Raw genomic sequence first — 25,982 nt, 5'->3', positions numbered from 1 at the left:
TCCCATGCTGGGCACCAAGATGCTGGTGATGGTTGCCAAAGGCTAACAAAGTGTCTCCTGCAACTCTTGCGGGGGTTCACCTCCCTCCACCCCACAATGCAATTTCAGTCTAGCTCCAGAAACCCCCTTCAGCCTGCTTATCAGCCGTCCATCGATAAACTGGGGCATCAGATACATCTTTTCAACAGCATGCCAATTTGTAATAATTTCAATTAAAATGTTTGCTCATTCTCCAGTCTTCACATTTGCAGCAATTGCAAAGAAGCTCAACCCTGCTCAGTTTGCACTTGGCGCATTCGGATGTCTCCTTGTCATCTGAGCAGTCGCTATTCAAAGACATTCTGAACAATCACGCATCTACACTATTAGCTGTTCAATGCTTAGCTGCAGAATTGTCCTCCCACCATGATTCTGTGTTTGTTGATCACCTCACTGCCCTCTATCAGTGTTTTCGGGTCGAGGTCGTCACTTCCCCTACACTTACATACGTTGCAAAAAATCTCCAGTCAGCAGTTAAAAAGCCAGAAATAGTTTCTAAAGTGTAGAGAAGGAGGTTAACAAGGGTACATTATCTGCCCATTACAGTCTTCTCCATTTCCCATGTACTGCACAAGCTTCATAAGTGTAGCTACAAGGAACTATTCACAAAGGAAAAGATTAATCTTCGTTCTGTCAGCTCCTCGCTCCAGCCCCTTCTCAAGCGTCAATAGTTTCATTCCACCAGAACTTTTTTTTCAGGTGCTGGGTGTTCCCCTATCAAATGAGAAAACTATATGTCCAGACACGCAGCGAGAGTTTCCTGGCATCATACTGGACTCCACCGAGATGAAATTGTTTCTCCCAGTCAAGAAGCTGCAGCGCATACATGACATAACATGGTCTTTCTGCAACTAAATAAATGTCACTAAACAACTTCTATCTCTCCTGGGCCATCTTAACTTCACCATCCGCGCTATTTCTCAGGGGCGCTCCTTCATCTCCTGTTTGTTGGTCCTGGCGTCTTCCATGCCAAACCTACAAGACTGTCTCTCTAGATGAAGGGTGCCACTTTGATCTGTGCTTCTGGTTTCACCTGCTCAATCACTGAAATGGCATCACCATCTTCTATGATTAGTTGGTGCATTCCTATGATTCTTTGCAGTTGTTCACAGATGCCACCGCATCCGTGGGTGTTAATATTCAAGGGCAGTGGTTCACATGCTGGTGGCCTCTCTCCTTTTCCCATCTATATTAATCCTCTGCATTATTAGAGATTTATTCCATCGCTGCTGCATGCCACATTTGGGGCCATCACTGGAGACGCAAACAAATCTCAGTGTTATGCGACAAATAGGCAGTTGTCAATAGAGAGTGCTCCTCATCAAGATATCATGACTTTCGTGAGAAGCATCACGTGGTCCTCTATCACTCACAACATCATCATCAAGGACCGTCACATGCCCTGGGCATTACAAGACTTTAGCTGATTCTCTTTCTCGTTTCAATTTCCAGACCTTCTAGAGCATCTGTCCAGAGGCCAGCCCAATACCTATTCAAGTTACCTCTCCTTGTGTTCTAGCTTTGTCCTAAACTATGGCTCTTTGCATAAATATTTAGAATCAGCCAGGATGTACATGAGGAAGGGTGAGGCAGCTTCCACCTTGAAATCCTGACTGTGCTTGGAAAACCTTTGCTATGTTTTGTGTTTCAGTATGCATACCACTTAAACCTGTCTTCTCTCCGTGTAGGACTGTAGGCGTCCTATTACTCTCTCCCTTTTGCACAGGATGTTATCTGTACTCAGAGATGGTATTCTCTCATATATAGATCAGCTGCTTGATGCACTATTTTTATTGGCATTTTATGCATTCCTAAGTGTTGGGGAATCTACTACATTCTCCATCTTTCAATCTTAGTTGAACTATTTCCTTTCTTGATTTGACCTTTTATCCTAATCACTACAGCCTTCATCTAAAGCATTCCAAATGCAGAGGAGCTCCATAATAGTAGCTCATACTGACTCCCCTTTTCGTCCTCTCAAATCCATGCTAAAATATTTACAAATGAGATCAAATAACCAGCCCCTTTTCTCCATTATTTGTCATTCCTGGGAATTTTCCCTTGTTAAAATCATGGCTTGATTCTCATTTAAAGCAAGTTCTCATCAAAGCGTCAACAACAATTTATCCACTCACTATTACTCAGGGCATTCTTGCTACTTCTGCAGCCAATCAAGGCATTCCATCTTCCCCCCTGCAACAATTGGGGTATTGGTCTTCTTCTGCCTACACCTCTTACATCCGTCCTGAGGTCAGCACTGTTCTGAAAAAATAAAACATCTCTGAAGCCCGGATTTCTTGGTAAATCATACATATAACTGCTGGTGGTCTCATCTATGGTGGTTTCATGGTTGACTTGCAACTCGGACCTTCCCAGCTAGAAGGAAATGTTGCCACAACATTGGCTAACGTTACCTACAAGTTCTAATAATGTTTTAAAGAAAATGTTTTAATGTAATATTCAAAGAACGTTTTAAGAATGTTTATCGTTTCAAATAATGTTTCTATAAGGTTAAATGTTAACTAAAACAACGTTTTAACTGCAACATTCTGAGGATGTTGTTCAGGTAACAGATTATCGAATATTCTTTTACAAAACATTCCCACATTCCCATTCTAATTGTTGTTATCGAGGCCTGAGATGACATAACATTTTTTATAAAACGTTCCTACAATGTGATATGTTAACAAAAGTAGAATGTTTTACCTGCAACATTCTGAGGATGTTTTGCAGATGTTTTGGGGGTAACAGATTATAGAATGTTCTTTCATAAAAACATTCCCAAAATGTTACATGACAACAAAGAAATAATGTTCTCAAATCAGCATTCTGAAAATGTTACTGAGGCCTGAGATGACAATGTTTCTTATAAAATGTTCCTGTAATGGGAAACAGTATATTAACAAGGGACCATGAGGTCCAGGTTAAATTTATTTATAGAGTGTTATCATAGTTATCATAAAACATAATATCTTAGAAATATACAAATATATATACATACCTACAAACACATACATGTACATAAATGATCCACACATACACACGTACATACGTGTACATACAAACATGTATGTAGAGTACATATCATTTCACAAATCATTACAGAGAAAAGCAAGAGGGTAAAAGTGTGTCATAAGACACCTTTTAAAGGAGTCTGGTATTTTCAGGAAGAGTATTCCAGAGTCTAGGTGCTGCCACTGAAAGCCATGTTTCTATAAAGTTTCTGATGTGATTGTGACATGGTTAGCAGCCACTGATCTGTGGATCTGAGGGGCTTAGCTGTACTGTAAGGGGATACAAGTTCAGTAATATAGCTCTGGGCCCATGCAGGGCTTTAAAAATAAACAATAGGAGCTTAAAAGAGATTCAGTACCGAATAGGGAGCCAGTGCACTGAAGGTAGCTGAGGTGTATAATGTACACACACATATATATATATATATATATATATATATATATATATATATGGAATAAGACTGATTGTCAGTTTGTGCAGTAACGGCCTTGAGGACAGGTAGGTGGAGCACAATTTCAAGTTGTCGTTGGTTCCGCCTATATGTCAATGAAAAGGACACAATCGAATTTCTTTCATGGACCAATCAGAGGCATAGTAGGGCGGGTCATGACTTCGCAGTCTTAAGAAAAAGAAATTGGTGGACCACTACCGGGCTACAACGCTGATAGCGCTATGTAAAGGTAAGATAATGATGTAACTCACCACATTTTAAATTAATAAGTACATTTATTAGCAGTTATTATTTTCATTAGTTATTACTAGGCCCGTCGTTCTTGTTTTGTTTAACGTTATAACTAATGTTAGATACAGTAGCTTGTCCTTCAGCCCTTCATGTTATTAGCATTATCAGTTCACTGATGTGAATGGTAAATTAGCCTGGGAAATGCTTATCTTAGCGGTTCTCTTTATACAACAGTGACAGCGACTGAGGGGTATTAATTTTTAGTAAGCGCACAGTGAGAGAGGATTAGTTCAGGGTGAAGTGTTTTACTTACTAGCTAGTCACTTGTGCATACAAAATGAAGGTAAAAGTAGGCCTAATTGTTGGAAGTTAGACTGCATTTTGCTCACCATGATAAAGTTAGAGATGGCCACAGTGATGTTATATGTTAAAAAGCATGTTATACTTGCTATAGTTTACCTTATTCAATAACATTACCAAAAAATAAATATATAAATAAAAAATTAATAATTCCCTCTCTAACTTTTGAATGTCGCGCTCAGCTCTAGGTCTGCGCATGCTGATTATTGTACTGGTAAGTAATTTATGTTAGAGAGTGTTGGCTCACCATTCAGGGGTCTTACGGGTCTTACAAAAACATTTTTTCAAATTGAAGACGTGAAAATCTATTAAAAACATACATTTTTTAAGAGATTGTAGGGCTGGGCCATTAATCGAATTTATTACAATTTTGGCTTCCAACGATAATGAAAGTAAGATTATCGAGATAAAACAATTATTGCGCCGCATTCCGTTTCGCAGCAATGCTCTGGTTTTGTCATGTGTTCTAAATCCAGTTCATCATGTGTTGGAGCAGCCGGACAGCGCAGTGAGAGACAGACAGAGTGGAGTTCTTCCTTACAGGAAAATTATTTATTTAGACATCTACATGCTATTTTGTTTTAGTTTCAGTCAGACTTTGGATGCTATTATTTTATATACAAGGACGCTTCACTCCTGTAATGATCTCTCCTTTCATCCTGTCGCTCAGCGTCGTGCTTTCTCTGTCTGCAGTCTGATATGGGGTGCACATGCTTACTAGTTAAAAGCTGATTGGTTATGCGTATACATGGCAGAGAAATCGGTGTTCCCCAGGTATTAAAATCTACTTGACAAAGCAGAAATCTATATGACAAAGTAGATTATATACTTCATCTTCTTCTTGTGACCACTATAAAATGCGCTTTTTCAGGGATGTTGCCCATTATTATTATTATAATTAACTGTTTGGCCAACTGTACTGATATTTCACTTAACATGAATGTTACTCATATTGGCATTGTTTGTGTTCTCTCTTTACAGTGAAAACAGCATGTATTTCACATTGGGCTCGGCATGTCCTTTTCGATAACATTTTTTCCTCTTTCCTCTGTTTTTAACCCCACGCTCAGACATTCCATTGCACAGTTGGCAAATGACTTTCATATAAAACACAATGCAGTTGATTCTTTGTTAAAGATTTTGATAGAAAATGGACACTCTGCTGCTTTTCAAAAGCAGCAGCCAGACTCTGTGGCCAGTATTGTGCCAATTGAATTTATCTCCTCCCTCAGTTTTCCCATTGGCTCTCCGTTTTGGTTTGTCAAAGCCAACTAATCTTGACTTTCTTGATGATGCTGTTGGTGACCTTCGCAGTATTATGGAAAATGGACTAGAGACAGACAGTAGTTTGATTAGGCTGAAGCTGCGTTGTGTTACTTGTGATGCCCCAGCCAAGACTCTTGTGAAGTCCATAAAGCTATGTTCAAGCTATTATGGATGTGACAAATGTACACAAAAAGGACTGTTGGATGGCCATCGGGTGATGTATCCTGAAATCACCAATCTAACATTGAGAACTGATAAAACATTCTGAGATCAGTCTCAGGAGGAGCACCACCTGCATATATACATATATATATATATATATATATATATATATATATATATATATATATATGTATATATGTATATATACACACACACACCTAACAACTCTTACACATATATTGTCTGCCTCATAGTTCTGATCTGTATTCATATTTTGTAGACACCTACAACAAGTTCTAGAAACAAGGTTAACCAAGCAACAATGACTTCAAATTTGGAGAGTGACCAGGAAGTGGAAACTGGCAGGAAGACTGTTGCTCCTGTTCGGTACCTTGAGTCAGGTAAAAGATTACTTGATGGATGTGTGTTTTTCATTTTTTGCATTTTTCAAGAAAATATCTAATGCTAGTATATATGCTTAGCTGACAGATATGTATGAATATCTCTCCATTAGATACAGATATAGATGGGCCCTTAGTCAAGAGAGTGAAGAAAAAATCTGTCACATCTGTCACGAAGGATCTGGGTCTCTCAGTACCACAGATGGCAACAATACCTTCTTGTAAGTAATAGGGATGCACTGACTTTTTCAGTTCCAATACAGATACCTATAGTTGGGCTTTGGGTATCGGCCGATACAGAGTACCGATCCAATAACAGTGTTTAATTAATAAGCTGTAAACCTCTCTGTGTGGAAGAGAGTGGGATCATTCTTTTATGTGTAAGGCAAAATCAGGCTTGACTTAAACATTTCTTTTCTAACTTTGTAAAATAAAATGTAACAAATAAATATATAGATATAAATTTACTGAATTGTTATTTATTAAAATAATGGTACCCGACACCAGATCGGCTCATTATCACTGATACCTGATCCAGCTATTTGAGTCAGTATTGGACCGATATCAGTATTGGTATTGCATCTCTAATAAGTAAATGGTACTGAGTAACCACAAAGTGTTTGATGTCTCTGTATAATCTTGGTGTCTATATTTGTTGAATTTGTCAAACATTGTTTTCCTCAGAAATTCGCATAGGCCAGGCATAATTATGCTGGTCCTTTTCAATAGCCTACATCAAAAGCCTAGTATTCTGATGTTTTGTGGTGCGCGCCAAAGATAAGCTGCCAGCAACTCATCCTGTGAGATACCCTTACAAAAATCATGGTATAGTAGCTCAGCTTATATCGGAATGGGCTATTACACCTATATACATGTGGTTAAAAGTAAGGTAGCTCATTGTGACATGAAATATATAACAGAATAGACACCTAAATTAGTGACAAAATGAGCTATTCCATTATAGTAGTAGCGTGGCGTTTTTGTGTCTAATCCTCTAATCATGACGTCAGTTAACCAAACATGGCAGTAAGGTGAATAAGTTGAAGACTGGATCTGTTTCCTTGGCGGAGGTATGTGCTCTACTGAGCACATTGTCTAGTTGTTGATGTGTTTGTTGGTTTGTTGATTTCATGGCAGCACCAAGTACACTAGTATTTGTGCAACAAGTGTAAATACTTATGAAAAGGATAGTCAAAGATAAGGCTGGTCTAGGGCTCACATTCAACTGGGGCAGCTGGCCCCTGTAGAGCATTTCTGAGGTTATGTACAAATGGTTATATACAAGTGACAAAAATGTAAGCGCTCTTTCGGTGAACTGCTTTGACTTTCTGACTTACTGTGACCTTTTGTTTTTTAGTTACCCCATGGATGGATTTATTTTCAGCCAGGGACAACCAGAATAGCCCAAGTAAGTCTCAGTTTCAACACATTAGTAACGTTGTCCCCCACACACTCACGCACACAAATTTGGTTGTTTGAAATTTGTTAAATCTAAATTGCACTTGTGTTGTATATTGTAAATTTGTTTTATTAGGGATGCACCAATACAATTTGTTAATTGGCAGTGGGCATGGCATATCTCAAAAAAGGCTCATAACTTCTGAACAGATTGACACATGTTCAAGTTTGTCATGAGCTATAGAAGTCAATTTTCAATTCAATTCAGTTATAATTATATAGTGCCAAATCACAACAAAAGTCGTCTTAGGGCGCTTTTCACATAGTGCAGGTCAAGGCAGTACTCTTGATTTAATAATAATAATAATAACTAGAAAATTCCAGGGAAATTTTGAGTGCCACGGGGGCTACTGCCAGGATGAGTACATGATTTATTTCCAGTGTTCAAAAGTCACCCTGATCATATTCTGGTTTTGAGAAATGTCTTGATATAAAAGACTCTGATATAAAACAATGTCACATCCCTCCATTATGTATAATGTGGGAAATATCTCATATTCTGTGTTGTTTTTTTTAATAAAACAAGAGGCAACATGTCTTCAAACTGGCATTTAAATGGTTAAAATCCTGAAAACTGATAAACATCTGGTAGGTTTGAGCAGAACTGAAGTGGTTTAAGAGATGTATGCAAAAAAAAGCAGAAAAAAATATTGATATATGATGATTTTATAGCATTTTCTTTGTGTGTCCTTTTTTGGATGCGAGGAACCCCAGAGGGTACAAAATGCGTTACCAGTTTATAATAGACCTGTAACAGTAACTGACATTAGATTTTAAAAAATATGTCAAAAAAGACACTTTCTTGCAGAAATCCATACCTTCAGCTGTAACACAGAGGAGAGCAACGCTCTAGAAGAAGTGACAGCGAGAGAGGGCTAGTAGCTTCTCCTCTCCTCTGTCTCAGCGGAGACCGTCACAACTTCATTCACTCTCTTAACAAAAAAAAAAGCAACGAAGGAAGCAGTAAATGGACTTACATATTTAAGACCTAACTAAATGTAATTTAAGACCTAACATGCAGCTAATGTAAAGCTAGCGGAGCTTGGAGAGTTGGTTTTCTGGTTGCTAGGCGCACGCACGCACGCACACAGGTCAGGAGCTGCCGTTACCATGGCAATGTGAAAATCTGCCCAGAATTTGGCTTCTACACGGCTTCAAACAACTGCAAATTATGAGAAAACCGTTACTTCTTTTCATAAATTGAAAAGACCGTGCCAGACACTGAAGCCAGAAATTTCTTACAGTCTCTATTTTATTCAGATATTCCTTAAAATGAGTGAGTAAGCTCAGTGCGAAGACAGAGTGAGATTCTTTTGAAAAAAAAAAGATGATTACATTAGGTGTCAATGAGAGTGAGACAGGTATTGCTGCCGGACTCGGCACCCCCGTTTAAATTTTGTGCAGACCCTGCCTGTCAAAGTTACATTTTATGAATCCCAACAACTATGTCTACATTTTCAGAAATAATTATTTGTCTCCTTTTTACGGTTTGGCCGTGATCTCGAGTTAAAAATAAAGGTTATTTTTTACTGCTTCACGCACTCTAGCCAACTGACGCTTTCACTCTAACTTTGAAGAAAAAGTGATTTGCACTCCTCCTTTGAGTGCTCAGAGTTTGAAAAGTTTACATGTTGAAAAAAAACATTTGTTGTGTTTTGGAGAGAGCAGAAGTTTTTCTCCATTTTATAGTTTGAATCACAATTATACATGCAGGTATGAGAGAGCTGGGTGACTCAGAAAAAAGGTGAAATTTTGTAGAAAAAAGTGGGTTTCTAAATAAATGAAATATCCAGCTGTTCTGTAACTCATAAGATGTTCCTATGTAATAGTTTAATCCCAAACTTCTATCCCATAGAATGTTTGAAATGTAACATGTAGATTTTAAGACAATGTCCTTCATGTGACCATACTGTCAGCATCCTTCACATGAGGTAACACACACTACATGACATCCAGAACACCCATATTATTATTATTACAGTCAAATAACTACTGTGTAATCCACATTTATAGACTATTAGCTTTGGGAAATGTTTATATTATTGTTTGATCAATTAACCACTTGTATCATGATTAATTCCAGTTTTAAAGGATGTAATATGAAATCAACACCTATTACTCTTCTCTGCCATTATTAGTGCAAGTAGTTTTGTATGTTATTTCACTTAATGTTTTGTGGTCATGGTGGAAGACAGATGTGCAAGTTTATAAGTAAACTCTAAATTTAAATTATTCCAAAGTTCAGTGGAAAATTACTCTCTTCTCCAAGTGGAAACACAGGAGAAGAGGGGCGACACCCCTGAAACATGCACCAGCCCCCCAGGGGATAAAACAGTCGTGAACAATTCAAACAGGTCAGATGTCAGATGAAGAGAAGTTCAGAGGAGAGAAACCCAGATGCTAAGAAGGAAGAAGATGCAAGAAACGAAGCTAAAAACTAGAGGCTGAGAAGCTGAAGCTAGAAAACGATGCAGAAACTAGGAGCTGAGATCTTTGCTCAAAGCTCAGAGTCCCGGCTCAAATCCAGCTCTTTAGCGAGTAAACTCTTAGCTATAAGCTGCTAGCCACAAACTCATGGCTCTTAGTCATTTTTGCACTTTTCGCATCTTTTAATTTTCTTTGCCACAAGCTCCAAGCAACATAATTTTTATCTACACGTGCGATCTTTTATTTTTATAAGCCAAGTCAAGACCAACTGAACCAAAACAACAGAAGTGCCTCAGAGTAATTTTGCAACTTTTAAATCATCATCAAGTTTTCCCTTTTGAAGATTTTGACAACTTTAGAGTCATCTGGTCAACGCTAGTCTCCTCTAAAGTTATCCAGCCAAAGTGAAGAGCATTAGAGTTTATTTCGCATCAACCCGCAAGAGACACCGGCAGATAACACATCTGCACGACCGCCTGCAGAGAAGCCGAGCATGACTGGGTTGATGTCAAAATATAGCAATATTTAATCATCAAACCTAATTCGTAGATGTAGTATCATTAGCTGTATAGCCATAGTGTATAGCCATAACATATTCTCTCCCACCATTGCCAACTCATCATACTGCTCATTTCATTATTATTTTCATCTTTATGATTATTGCACCTTGCATTTACTCTGTAGATAGTAGTTTAGTTAATAAACTCCTTTATTTACACCCAGTTGTTGTCCTGTTGTATTCATTTGACGTAGAGACTGGAGATCCATTGGATCGAGAAGTCATGGCTTCCGATATGAGATTGATAAATTTGGCAATGAAGTAATTCATTGTTGTCCTCCCAGAGGACTGGTGCCCCATTTCAACAAGAGTAAATTCTAAATTATGACGTTAATGCTACACATGAAACACTTGCAAAATGTTTTTAGAACAAAAAATTTCTAGCTGGGTAATGCTTTTTGCCACTTTATTTAAGATGATGTTACTGACGTTAATTTCTGTTGGTTTCATGACCTTTTAATTCAGTTGGTCCTAGCTGACCTTTATTATTTTCTACTGATAATATGGTCAGTGCAATCTTATGCTTTATTCAAGTTATTTTCTGTTTGGCATTCAGCCTTAAAATTTTGTCATTGCTGACTTAATTTCTGTTTGGTCGTCAGACCTTAACGTTCTTTTTGCCCTTATATTTAATTTGGTCTTACTGAGTGTAAGTTCCCAGCTGACCGAACAGCTGACCATATTTGTGAATCATGCATGACCTTATACATCACTCACAGCATTTCATTGGCTGTTGGGTCTTAAATCGTCAAAGCTATATAACTTCCATTTGGCAATCAACCTTTATCTGTTGTCGAACTGACAAAATTCTGTTGGTCAGTGGACCTTACATTTTGTGCATTTCATTTAAGTTGGTCTTTCTGACCTTCATTTTTGGTTGGTCTCATGACCTTTATTTCAGTTCGGTCCTATCTGACCTTTTACTTGCTGAATCATGGTCGTGTGGACTTATTCATCTCTCACATTATTTTCTGCTTGGCATTCGGCCTTAATTTCTGTTTGAGCATACCTTTACATTCTTTTAGCCATTTTCAAGTTGGTCTTACTGACCTCAATTTCTGTTTAATCTTATGACCTTTTCATTCTGTTGATAATTAGTGATCAAATAATTTTTTGAAAAATAATACTGAATCTGTTTGTACACAATTCGTTCCATTATTTTGCTTAAAATTGGTAATAAGCTTATCAGTCGGCTATGGCAACTTTTTATTTTTAAGTATTGGCACCACTTTGGATATTTTCCATGCTTGTGGACACTTATTTTCATTGAAACAGTAATTAATAATGTGTGTGACCATTGGAGCAATTAGCGAATTAGTGAGCAATTTACTATCAAGATCATCGACGCCAGGTGCTTTATTTTTACAGTTTATCATCATGAATTCGACTTTAGCAACAATGACTTTCTTGAGTTCAAATTTACATTCTTTGCCCTGCATCGTATGATTTATTAACATATATGATAGATCTGTGCTTTTCCACTGTGTTGTGTCTTTTAACTCATCTATATTTTTTATAAAATAACTATTAAAATAATTTGCTATATCTTCTGGTTTAGTTAGAAATTCCCCTCTAGTTTCTAAGTAAGATGGGGTAGACTTAGTGTTTCCCTTTAATAAATTATTGAAAGTATTCCATAATTGTTTACCAACCTTTTAATAACACAATTTCTGTTTCTTCTTATTTAGTTTAGTACCAAAGGTCCTTAATTTGCAGTATATCAGCCAATCTGATTTAAGACTCAATGAAATTGCGATTAGCTTCCACTCATTTGTTCTTATAGTTCCTTATACAGCCTTGATATGTTGACATTTCTAACTGTAAATTTCTTTATTGGTCCACATGACAGTCCACAATTCTAATTAATAGTTCACTGAAAGAATGACATGCTTCCTCTGGATCTTTTTCTAAAAGCACTTTTGACCAGTTAGCATTTTAAGCATCTTCCTTGTATTTGACCTGATTGAAATTCAGAAATGATCGTTTCCTCATTACTTTAGGACCAGGCTTAGGAACTTTTTGTTTTCCTTACAATCGCAATGAGATTACAGTCTATTGGCACAGATACGGAGTTAGATCAAATCACTGGTGTGTTTGTAAAGATATGTTGTCACTTATTAAATATATTCTATTTGGTTTACTAATAATCTGTGATAGACCACAAGCTGCAGATACACTTGTTAGTTCATCTTCATCAGACAGCAAGGAGAATTCCAGTATATATTTAAAATCACCCATAAAATAAATTTCATAACTAGGGCTACTCGTATGATCCAACATGTCACAAATTTTGTCTAAATACCAACTATTAGCACTCAGTGGTCTGTAACAACATCCTATCAATATTGGTTTAAGATGTTTCAAACAAACTTGTAGCCACAGTACTTCTATATCTGACAACATGAGAGCCTGTCTTAACTTTAACAGGAATATGACTTTGAATGTAGAAAGCAACCCCTACTCCAATATTTCATTTTGGTAAACTCAGTATCGGAGCAACACCTATAGTTAACAACTACATTTAAACATATGCGCACACTCATTACACAAATACACAGTGTGTTGAATTTCCATCTTAGTTGTCTTGATTGCAATCATAGGTAAGCTGAACTCCCTTTCACGTTCCCATTTGTTGTTGTTGTTGTTGTAAAACTATTGCACAATCTTCTCACCAGTCTTTACATGACTGACAGTGCCGGTTTAATTGCTTGATTGAAAAATGTCTCCACTGTTCTGTGGTCCTGGAAATATTTGTGTTGCTGGATGTATCATGTTTTATTTCTGCCTAAATTTCTGCAAGGTAGCCACAAAACCTGAAGAGAATCATTCAGGATCAGGATTATTTTAGACAGAGACCCAAGTTGTGCAAATTGGAAATTAATTGATGCAAAAGCATCCTGAAGCACTTCAGCATGGGCTGAATTAAGTCAAAGCAATCAGCCATGACCAACAGGTATGTTTTGAACGAGCACTGCACTAGTTAGAGTCCTAGCCCCGAAGTCTGTATGCTCAGGTTTATTATTATTATTTGTCTTATGCCGCAGCTCAAATTGCCATGAACTGGAATGAGTGAGAAACATGAAACTTGGCCAAATAACTGGAAATGATGTGCGCTTCTGGCCCGAGAGGTATGAGTGCTATCAGCAACATGGTGATGCTCTGATTAAGGCTCATTTTCAAAAGCCAATGCCCTTCACACCATTTGTAAGATTGACTTGAAATTTGACACATAAGCCCAGCTCAATGTGCTCTACCATTGAAGTGGGCCTGGATAGATTTTTTTATAATTTGAATAATTTGAAAAACAGTAAAATGAATAGAACTGTAATTTTATGTTTAGCAACACCAAATTTGGCATACACCCTTGGGGGACAGATAAACAAATTTCTATAACAAATTAGCAAGATTGGTCACAAAACACGGCCATTAGGTTTTGGTTTAGAAACACTGCAACCATTAAATACATTCTCGTTGTGCTTACTATCTGAGGGTAATAATTGGAGGCTGGCTTATTAGATTATGTGCCAGGTGAGGGTTAGCTGGAAGTGAGCACTAATAGGGGCTGGCATTGAGAGGAATTAGCAGGTTGATTAAGAGCTCTTAGTGCTGCCTAGGCCAATCCTCCGGCACGTTTGCCAGGGTTAATCAAGTCACACAGGGAGCATCAGCTAGCCAGAGGGAAACAAGGGTTTATCTGAGTGCAGGAAGACAGTGCTAATCACTGTATTATGGTTAGTTGGACTGGTATTGTTTTGGACCACTGGCATCACCCACACACAAACAGTTGCATTGCACAATCATTTTGTGGTGAAGGGACTCTGATATTGGGGTTTGATGGGTGACACATGATAGATTTGGATAGATATGGATACTAATGACCCTAAAGAATAATTACTGATTAAAGAGACTGAAAATCAATGAAATATGATTCCAAACTGTGGAATTCAGTTCCAATCATTACATACTCAACCCTGCGCTCAGTTCACCTCCATATTCCAAAAACTTATCTGTAAGTCTTATCTGAAGTTCAAAAAGGCTGAAGTTTTCAAGGATTTGAACAGTCTCTCCATTCAGTTGAATGGCAAAAAATAGCATCAAAACTTAATATTTGAAAAAATTATAGATAGAAAAATGTTGATTACAAGCAGAAATCTTTTGAAGTAGCTGAACGTTTTGATAGTCGAAAGGTTTTTGTAGTAGATTTTTGTAGAGTGAAAGCTGACTCAGCATTTACACTATTGCTATTCAAATCTTTTGTTATTTTTCTTCCATATGCTTTTCAGCAGCTAACTAGTCCTCCATACTTTGTGCTACAAAAACCGTTCAACTATCAAAACATTCAGCTTCTTCAGGAGGTTTCTGCTTGAATTCAACTTTTTACTACTTATATTACTACTTTTCGACTTATAATTTTAACAACAACAAATGCCTCAGCATTCACACTAATAAAGATTTGGATAACAATAGTGGGAATGCTGACTCAGCATTCACACTAATAATAAAGATTTGGATCTCAATAGTATGATTGCACTATCCTTACAACCAACTTCACTTATAACTCCACAAATGGAGAAGCTTGAAGAAAACCTGTGATTTAGCAGTGAGGTGCAATACACTTTTGTATTGTAGATGTAATGGAGACTGAGGTGCTCTTTAGACTGGTGCTCTGGTTAATAATTGTTTGCTGTCAGTCCTGTACATCTATAACCCATTTATCAATCAAACCTGAGTGTATATTTCTTATGTGCTGGCTTCCTGTCAGATCACAGACAAGGTGGCAGCCATGCAGTGGAGTTGCGCCCAGATCAAACAAACTCCATTCCCACGTAATAACTCAGCCTCCCTGTGTCCACAGCTTCTTCAAACCCACACAGTGTGGGTTTGAAGAAGCTGAATCCAGCTGTTCAAATCTGCCTGGCAGGCTGCAATTTGGCAGTTGATGAATCCCATCGAAAACAGAAATATTTTCACCTGCCTCCATGAGCCTCCTCCAATTCCATCTGCACAGGCCCATCTGACACTCAAGTGTCTGTTCAAAACAACAAATGCCTTTTAATTACTTGTAAACAGCCATATGTTTTCAATGAAAAACTTGACATCAGCAGACAGCACATAAAAGGAGAATATAGGTTTTCATCCCTTGAAGCTGCACATGCTGTTACACACCAGTGTTCCATGATACAATCAAACATTTTTTAAAACAGGATTGTTTGCTGTCAAAGTTAGATTAGAACCCCAAGAGACTATCAGTTTTCTCACTGTGAGTAACATACAGAGAAAGGTACAGGTAGGTTAAGGCTATCTTAGCATAAAGACAGAAAGCAGAACAGCTAATCAGCTAGTAAAGGCTAAAATGATCAGAATATATGGATCAGTGCAGCTTTACACATTACTGGCACCTTTAGATTAAAAAATATGATGATTCGTTTATCACCTTCGTAGGCTCGTTGACTTCCAGATCAGCCGCAACTTATTGAATTTATTGGTGTAAATAGTTGAATTAAGCACTTGACACTTGAACTGGAGATGCTGCTTTATTTCACCCTCCAGCCCCGCCACCTTACACTGTTGATATCCTCATGAGAGACCTCTCAGCTCTGAGGTTAAAGGTCACCTTGAGAAAGGGAGAGGGTGAGAGAGGGAAAGAGTGACGGTGGCAGTGTGTGCCTGGGGGTTGGGGTGGGGAGGGGGGTTATTCTATGGGGACATTTGAGGAAGAACAAAGAGTGAGCCATGTGACTCGAGGCAAAGCCTCTTTCTTTTGTGCACCACATGGACACGAGCATCTGCAGTGGAAGGTCTGAACAGAGCCATATGCTGCATGAGGACAATACCAAGACACTGTTTTCTGTGTGTGTGGTTTGTGCGGCCCTAAACAGCCACCATCCATTGGTGCTTTCTGAAGTTGACTGTGTCTGGACAGGGCAACTGCCCTGCTAATCACCATAAGTTACTGCTCTGGTTTGTTTGGCTCTGCAGAGACTATTGTTATCCTGCACCAGACCAGGATGTCTTCAGCTACACAGGCAGTGTTTTTGGTGTATAAAAGGTTGTTTTGAAAACACCAATGAGGGCAAAAAGGAAATATAGTCTCAAAACAACAGTTTTTAGGAATGTTGTAAGCCTAAAAGTACCAAGGCAATTTGTCAGATTTTCTGTGTATAGCATACATATGCCATTCATCCAAAACCATTGGTTATTTTATAATGATATGAAAATATTATGATCCCTGCCTTTATCTATGTGTACAAGACATAACTACATGAAAGACAAGACACTTAGAACATTGCTTTTGTGGTTTAAATCTGCTTTTTGTCTTGTTGGTCAAAAACATCAACTCTACCCAATCTGTTTTTTTTTTAATTATCACTATATGTCATTTTGTCCATTATTAGAAAATAATAATAATGATAGTATAGTGTGAAAATTTCTCCTGTCCCGTTTCCATTGCAAATCAACTTGTTTGAAAAATGTACTAAAAAAAGGTCAGTATCTTGGAAAAAAGATAAGAATAAGGCAGATCACTGCACTGCATGCATCATGAAAAATTACTGATATGGATGTTTGCGATAAATTGTTCAGGTCATAATTCTACAATTTGCCTTCGTTTTGCTTTCCAAAAATGGTCTAACTTGGGCTCCAGTCTACACCTTAAATCACCATATAGGTAGTTTGTCCCTACCCTCTAATACGATCCATAGGAGCATACTAGTAGCAGCTACACTGGACCTTTGTCGTCATTGTAGCATTAACGCCATATTTTAGAATTTACTCTCATTGAAATGGGGCACCAGTCCTCTAGGAGGACAACAATGAATTACTTCATTGCCAAATTTAACAATCTCATATCGGAAGCCATGACTTCATTCAATGGATTCAATGGATGGAATGGATTCAATGGATCTCCAGTCTCTACTTCAAAAGAATACAACAGGACAACAACTGGGTGTGAATAAAAGAGTTTATTAACTAAACTACTATCTACAGAGTAAATGCAAGGTGTGATAATCATAAAGATGAAAATAATAATGAAATGAGCAGTGTGATGAGTTGGCAATGGTGGGAGAGGATATGTTATGGCTATACACTATGGCTATACAGCTAATGATAATACATCTACGAATTAGATTTTGATGATTAAATATTACTATATATTGACATCAACCCAGTCATGAGCAGAGTGTTAAGACCGGCCTACTGTGAGTTGAAGACCCTCAGCTGGAACCCAGGTGGCTGTGGTTGCCGTGGTAACCCTGGAGACACGGGATCTAGATGGATTCTCCTGAAGGCTGTGTCCCGTTATCACGATGACGGATTCTGCCGGTGTCTCAGTGGTTCAGCTCTGGTGGAGTTTGCCAGGAGACTTTCTGTCTCGGGCACTCTTGATTTCTGCTCAGCTTCTCTGCAGGAGGTCCTGCAGATGTTATCTGCTGGTGTCTCTTGCGGGTTGATGCGAAATAAACTCTAATGCTCTTCACTTTGGCTGGATAACTTTAGAGGAGACTGGCGTTGACCAGATGACTCTAAAGTTGTCAAAATCTTCAAAAAGGAAAGCTTGATGATTTAAAAGTTACAAAATTACTCTGAGGCACTTCTGTTGCTTTGGTTCAGTTGGTCTTGGTTGGCTTATAAAAATAAAAGATTGTGCATGTAGACAAAAATGACGTTACTTGGAGCTTGTGGCAAAGAAAAATAAAAGACGCGAAAAGTGCAAAAATGACTAAGAGCCATGAGTTGTGGCTAGCAGCTTAGAGCTAAGAGTTTACATGGCTACAGAGCCGGGCTTTGAGCCGGGACTCTGAGCTTCGAGCAAAGATCTCAGCTTCTAGTTTCTGCATTGTTTCTCGCTTCTCGCATTGTCTTGTCATCTGGGATTCTCTGACTTTTCTTTCTCTTCTGGTTCTCCTCTGGCCTGTTCTGAACTGACATTTGACTACTTCTCACCTTTCAGGCTTTTCTGCACTTCTCTGACTTTGTGACTATGTGTGAATTGATCACGACTGTTTTATCCCCTGGGGGCTGGCGCATGTTTCAGGGGCGTCACCCGTCGTCTCCTGTGTTCCCACTTGGAGAAGAGAGTAATTTTCCACTGAACTTTGGAATAATTTAATTCTAGAGTTTACTTATAAACTCGTACATCCGTCTTCCACCATGACCACAAAACATTAAATGAAATATCATAAAACTACTTGCACTAGAGAGGAGTAATAGGAGTGTTGATTTCATATTACATCCTTCAAACCTGGAATTAATCATGATACAAGTGGTTGATTGATCAAACAACAATATAAACATTTCCTAAAAGTCTATAAATGTGGATTACACAGCAGTTCTTTGACTGTAACAATAACAACATGGACATTCTGGATGTCATGTAGTGTGTGTTACCTCGTGTGAAGGATGCTGACAGTATGGTCACATGAAGGAAATTGTCTTAAAATCTACATGTTACATATCAAACATTCTATGGAATAGAAGTTTGGGATTAAGCTATTGAATGGGAACATCTCATGAATTACAGAACAGCTAGATATTTAATTTTACATTCTTCCTTAGATCTGTGTCTGTGAAGAAAGTTCTGCTGGTCACTACCCAGGACTGGAATGTGGGTTGTAGTTTATGACTCTTATCTAGAGAGGGACAGAGGAAGGGAGGTTGGTGTGTGTGTGTTCACGCATGGCACAGCCAGGCCAGGATTTACACCTTAGTGTTAATCAGTCCTTTTGTTGTTACTTGTCCTATACAAGAAACAATCAAATATCAATAGACAAAGTCTTATTGTTACAAACTGGAGATTTTGCCTATATTCTCCAGTTGTCTGGTGTTCATTGGTTAATCCTCTGGAGCTGGCCCTTTGACCTTTGGTCTTGTTCTGTGTCGTCCGGACATGCTAACAGCATGTTCTGTTTGTGGAAGAGGGGTCCTTTGTCTCTGTTTCCTATCAATCTGATAGTTTGATGGTGGGAAGAGTCGCAAAGTGTCAATTTTGTCCGTAACTCTGCATGTCCTTATAATAAACTTCCTAAAGGGCTTGTGACTGATGCCAAGCCACGTATATACGCTACATCATGGTAAGAATAATACAACCAATATCAGAATACCAGCAGCAGGTGTTCTGGACCATTGTCATCTTGGTAACAATAATAAACACAGGTATGAAGCTGTGAGACAGTCACAGGTTTAGGAAAAGATTGTGGTTTCGGTTTAATTTCGATAATGATCATGAGTTGGGAAAGTTGAGTATTTTGTTGACTCATCCTTCCACACCAACCACCTCTAAACACTGGCTTTGTTGCCCTACATACAGTCTTAACTGACTTCTTCCTTTGCTCCTGTCATACTGTGGCTGCTAGAAGTAACCTCACAATGTGACTATGAGTCATAAAGTTGTGCTTGCACAGGCAAGCTATGGGGCATTCTCAGCTCGGAGATTTGTTTCCGATCTTTCTTATCACCTAACTTCAACTGTTTCTTGACTCCCTAGAGAACTCTTTCTTCATTGCTCTGTGAGGTGGTGACTAAATGTTATTTTAGCAAATACTAGTCATTTACAAGCATTTGTGCTAATTATACCTAGTTATTTTTTACTTTACACATATACAGGTTTGACCATCTTTTGGGCTGGAGGTCTTCTATAAACCAAAAGTAGATCCATCATAAAGAGGTTTCACCAAAGTCTCACCATTTGGCCCAGATTTCCTGCCCATAGTTATCGCTAACCTGCCTGCCTCAGATAGGCACTCTTATGAAGGTTGATATCTGCAGAAAATGTATTTGTTGGCCTCTGAACTATTCTTGGAAATGACTTCTGTCAAGTAACAAAAAGCAAAATCAAATAATTTATGGTAAAACCTACAAAAAAGGGCAATCTTTTTATTTATTCACTATCTGCTAAATTTAACAAACATAGAATCTCCATTCATTCATCCATTTATGCACATACTGCTGAGAACAGTAGTTACTTGAGAACCCACCCTCCTATATTAGTCCTGTGGCTAATTTCAGCTATCCATCTGTACCAGAGGTGTGGGTGTAGCCAATTTCTTTCTGCAAAAATATATATGACAGTCCGCTAAATCTCTTTTTCCAAGATCCAAACAGACATCATCTTTACTCCTGCCGCTCCCTCCAAGATAAAAAGTGCTGAGGTGTAGAAAAAGCCTCATGCATTGTTGTGTTGAGCATGTGGGGAAAGATTGGAGCTCCAATAGTAAGGTGGGATCTCATCAAAAATGTCACATCAAAGACAACACAACAAGCAAAAATGGTTATTCATCTCAACATCAGTGCCACAGTTCTGTCACTGAGCCAAACTAGCATGGAAGAGACACACACATAAACATGTCTATACCGTATCTAGGTTAACTTTGTCTGGCCAATCTGCTCTGGCTTCGCTGCTGTTAATCTCTTCCCCTGCCTTATCACGGTGGGAGGTAATGCACATAATACCATAGGATTTCCATTCCTTTGCTCAGGGTGTGAACAATGAAGCTGGTAAGGAAAAAATAAATGTGGTTAGAAAATAAATCATCATTGAAGGTGCAACAACAAAGAATGGAAATAGAGTTGAAGCTATTCATAGTATGGAAATTCTAGGATCTGATGTCCAGTGCCAAAATTTTATATTCAATATAAATTCAGGTTTTGGCATAATCCAGAACCAACATGCTTTCGTCTTACCGCCTCTATTAAATTTAGCTTTAATAGGACTGAAAATGGGGAAGCAGTAATTGAATTTGTTTCTGATTACAATTCAAAATTATTTATTATAGCAATTAACCATTTTTGGACAATTACAAGTTCTGTAAAATACTCAATACTTCAATAAAAATACAATGCTATACCTGGCCTCAGAAACTAGTTTTATCAGCTCCACTTAGCTGCGCCTCCTTCATATTAAAATGGCTGATATCTAATATTTAACGAAAGATCAATACTAAACCAGCCTACAGTGTAACTTGAGCTTTCTTCAATTCAATAATCATTTTATATATATATGTTTAAATATACCGGTAAAAATGTTAGAATTTCTAAAACTTTTTCAATATACATAATTCAGTGTCTCATTGCCTCTTAAATTGACGCATAGAGCAAATAAACAATTGGAGATTTTAAAAACAAGGAATAGTGGAATATTCTTGTACAACTAAATCTAAATTTTTCTCATTCAGCAGCCAAACACATTTGCAGCATTGTTTCTACCATGGAAATCCGATATTACTCAGAAAGTCCACATAGTGTTAGCTGTCAACCATTAGCAATTAAAGCTGTATCTCCCCTTACAACTTTCATCCTTTGGGGTTGGGGGACACTTCTTTCATTAACGTTATTTCAACACCTATTGAAAGTTCCAAAACACTCTAGCTAGGATTTCTTCCAGATGTTGTGATGGCAAATGACCAGACTAGCAAAACAAACATGTGACTCCAGATACAGTGTTTCCATCACAGATTGGGCTAGACAATTGGTTGGGACTCTTTAAACTCAGCTGAAACTAAACTCAAAACACAAATGTTGGGGGTACTATCACTGCAGAGAAATAAATTAAATTAAACTTTCTGGTAATTATAACTAACAAAATAAGTGCACAATTCAAAACAAACACCAAGAATATAATGTATATGTTGGTTTCTTAGGAAAAATGTATTTTAATTTCACATGGACTGCCAATTTTAGATACTACAAACATAATTTTTTAACATGATTATTACCACAATTATTAACAAGTATAGATTACATTTAAGATTCCACCCAAAGCCAGCATTGATCCCTGAGTTGCATTGCCAGGACTAAAGCCATTGATCAGCCCCTACTGATGGAAAAGGGCTGCAGAGTCCCAATGTAACCAGTACATTGATCCAGAGAAACAGAGAGAGATTAGACAGTACTGACAGTACTGAAAGAGAACATTGATCTCCAGCTGCATCCAAAGGGCACTCCTGTCCTGATGGGTTAAGGAAGATCCATCCCCCTACTCCTACTCCCATCACGCCTTCTCCACCCTCCTCCCTTTCTCCTACTCATTCATTCTGCTCAGTGGACCATGCATTGGTATTGTGTTCTTCTGACCATGTGCTGCTCTCTCACAGTGAACGGGCTCTCGATCAGTGGGAGGCACCACCCAAACAGCAATAAAAGGGAGCTTAGCTTTGTAATGCTGCCTACACTGTAAAGCTACTGAACATGCAACATTCATCAACATTCACCTCTGGGTTTCTCTTTCACATATCAAACACCTGCATCATCACTACAGGGTGTTTCCATAATCTCTTTTGAAGTGTGCTAGTATTTCCCCCACTCAAAAAAGAGCCACATGTGGATACAGTGCACACACAATTTCTCATCAACTGCACTTGTCAAACTGTGATAAATGAGTCCAATTGCAGTACATGGCTACAAAGGAGTCCCAGATGCTTCAGCCCAGAACGGAGGATGCACAGCCTTTAGATAGCCAGCACAGGCCGCTCCTCAAACCCCCAGTTGAGGGTGAAGAGACATTCAACTCAGGGACTGCAGTATATATGTTACCTCATTACACTGTAGCAAGATGGCTCCAATACATCAACCTTTTTTATATGCTTATCTGAAGGAAAAAAAGCTCATGAAAGAAACTTTTGTTTAATCATCAGTTTCTCTTCATTTGCAGGATCATTTGATGAAATCATAAAAAACGAACAAGTGAAGTGCATATAAATTAAAAATCACATGTACAACACTTTGAGCAAGTTAACCAGCTTTCCTGCATCCTGTTATGTACACAAACATTTACATATTAATATTTCATCAAGCGTGTCAGAATAGTCATGAATGGGACATTCATTCAGCAACTCAGCATCCCGAAGACCCCTTCTCCCCTGAACCCTAGGGGGGAGGTGGTGAAAGAGTAAAGAAGGTGAACAGTACCTGTTTGCCAGATGTACAGGGGTTTATTTTCCACTGCAGTTTGTGCATCCAGCTCCCAGATGGAGAGAAAGAGCAGCGCTAATGTCCAGAGAGAGGGGATACCCAATGTCCCCACAGCTCTGCTGGCCAGCCCCATGGCCGCCGCACAGCAAGTACTGTAGTTCCCAATGCAGTCAGGAGGAAAAAAAGCTAGCCTGGCCACGAGGTAGAGAGCTGGACTTGAGTATGTTTTCTGCTTCTGCTTTGTCTACACCAGTGCGTTCAAGATGAAGTAATCCTGGGCAAATGGGGCTGAGGTCTTTCCTCCCTTTTCAATTCCTCTGTTTCTCTTTCTCTCTTAGCTCCTTAATGAGAGAGAACGAGGTCTGGCAGTAATAGAACAGGGAACAATAGATCCCTAAGCCCAGCCTGCTGCTGTATGCTGGGTAGATGCAGCACCTCCCTCTCTCTCCCTCTCCCTCCCTCTCTCTCTCTCTCTCTCTCTCTCTCTCAGAGCAGACACATGCCCACCCTCTCTGCCCTCCCTCCCTCTCACTCTTCTCTAATCACTTTTTCCAAGGACTCTCTGAAGCTGTTTTTCACTCCAATCGAAGTGCACAGCTAGATTGAGCAGGTGGAGGTGTGGAGCTGTGCTTATTGGGGAAATAGTGCCAAAACTGTATTTAAAAAATTAATCTTCAACTAGTAAAGTTGAATCAGAATATTCTTCAAATTAAACTTCCCTGAAAAACTCTACAATGGTTCAAATCTTCAGTTTTGAAACAGTAAACAGTGTGCCTTAGAGATAGGGATGTCACGATACCAGAAATTTAGTAGTCGATACCAATACCAGTGATAATCCACGATTCTCGATACCTATTTTGATACCACAGTAAACGAAAATAAATAAATAAATTCCACGTACTTTCTCTTTCACTCCTTAATTGAAAAATATGAATAAAAAGCCAAAAAACAAAGAGCAGTGGCATGTAGCCTTCAATAATTTAAAATATAATAAAAAAATTTAATTCATTTTTAATTTAACTTAATCTAAAATTAAAATATAAACAATCAACTTTTTATTGCACAACTTTTCAGCTAAAGTGCCCTGAGACAAAAATATGGACATATAATAGATATAATAATAAAGTTAAACAACTTTTGATACTGCAAAAAAGAACAGTGGCATGAAGCCTTCAAGTATTTAAAGTAAACAGTGCTTTTGTTACATTCCGCCCGACTGCTTTTCAAAATAAAATGACCCCTTTCATATAGTTCTCTACTTTTGAATAAAATAAATGAAAATAAATACATATATTAATGAAAGTGTCCCATTCATACATAGGCTTTATACACAAAATAATATTAATGTGGCCATTCCCTCTCAGGGGTGCCACACGCTCCCCGACAACAAAAGTGGCTCCTGACACTTAAAACAAATTCTCACTTAGAGTCACTTTATTCTTACCAAACCTCAAACAGAAAATACCCGAAGTTTTCAGGTAAAAATCAAAACTTAAGAGCACTTAGGAATGTTTGGTTCTCGGGTACGTATGTAACCAACGTATGTTGTAGCTTATGTGTGTGTCATATGTGCATTATTACAGCTATTTCTTCCTAGCGGCTACATATGGGATAAAGAAAAGATAGATACGGAAATTGAACGACAGGTGGACCTTGGAATGAAGGTAAGCATGGCGGTGGATGCCACAGGTCAGTGGAAGGCACAAGGTAAGTATTTACAGTTTAATTTAAGATAAACACAAAGCTTGTGCTACAGAAAATGGACCCAGTGAATAGCTCCCTAAGCTTAACATGTCCTATGATAACTATTAATTGTACAGACTAATGAGCAGTGATAACTAACATGTCTTTGGGGTCATCAGGTGGGAACCTCCTTTCACCAGTGTTTCGTCTAGTTGGTCCCACAACACCTCCAGGAGGCTAGACAGTGATCACTGGCGTCCCAGAGTCACTCCCCTAATGCCAGCCATCACTGCTCCTCACACCACCATTTTCTTTATCTTGCCTATGCTACCACAAACAACACCATCATCAACTCTGATAAAACACTAGCAGATTCAGCAAACAAACTCCCCTAAACAGTTGGAGAAAGTGGCGGCCATTTTGAAGGAGGCAGAGTCAAGGAGAGAAGCCTTTTTGAGCTAAACTCTCCCCCGCCGGATTAGGCTGTACTCTTGCCCCCCACACCCCCCCCACTCTCCAAGACAATGAAGGATGCAGAGTCAGGGAGAGGGGCCTTTTTAGGCTGGCTCTCCCCCGCCGGATTAGGCTGTGCTCTACACCCCCCATACTCTAACACCACACCATACAACTCACCTAAAACAAACAAACTCACCTAAACAGCCACAGACACACTACAAACCAATTCGATACAAGCAAACAATACAGGCCACCTCACCTGGACTAGCCGCATGGTCTCAAAGAGGCTCACACAGGCCACACCCCCACTTAAAAACACTTCCTCTTCCTGGATTTCTTCCTTGCTTCTCCTAAGAGTCTATCTATCCTAAGTGCTCCCCCTGCTGGGCCCCCAGCTACCATTACTCCTTCTCATCCAAATCCACTGACTGGATCTAGCTGCCTCATCTGACATGTCCTTTACAATTTTCCTCACACTCTGTCCACTTGCTCCTAACTCCCTCACCAAAGAGACAACAGACCTTGCTACAAATCCTCTACATCCTACTTCCACTGGACAAATCCTAAC

At 38.7% G+C, this 25,982-nt stretch overlaps 1 protein-coding gene across 1 annotated transcript in view; it reads right to left on the bottom strand.

Annotated features, from left to right (window-relative positions):
- Positions 1-23,698, bottom strand: part of thsd7aa (thrombospondin, type I, domain containing 7Aa) — a 201,387-nt gene extending 177,689 nt beyond the window's left edge. The window contains exon 1 of the mRNA XM_056399169.1: positions 23,273-23,698. Coding sequence (XP_056255144.1) covers positions 23,273-23,408 — 136 coding nt within the window. The 5' untranslated portion in view covers positions 23,409-23,698. The remainder of the gene's footprint in view (positions 1-23,272) is intronic.
- Between the last annotated feature and the right edge of the window lie 2,284 nt (positions 23,699-25,982).

The sequence above is a fragment of the Seriola aureovittata genome, chromosome 16, assembly GCF_021018895.1.
Source record: "Seriola aureovittata isolate HTS-2021-v1 ecotype China chromosome 16, ASM2101889v1, whole genome shotgun sequence".
NCBI classification, from domain to species: Eukaryota; Metazoa; Chordata; class Actinopteri; order Carangiformes; family Carangidae; genus Seriola; species Seriola aureovittata.
Note: the sequence above shows the minus strand (reverse complement) of the source record. Positions and strands in the feature narration are given on the sequence as shown.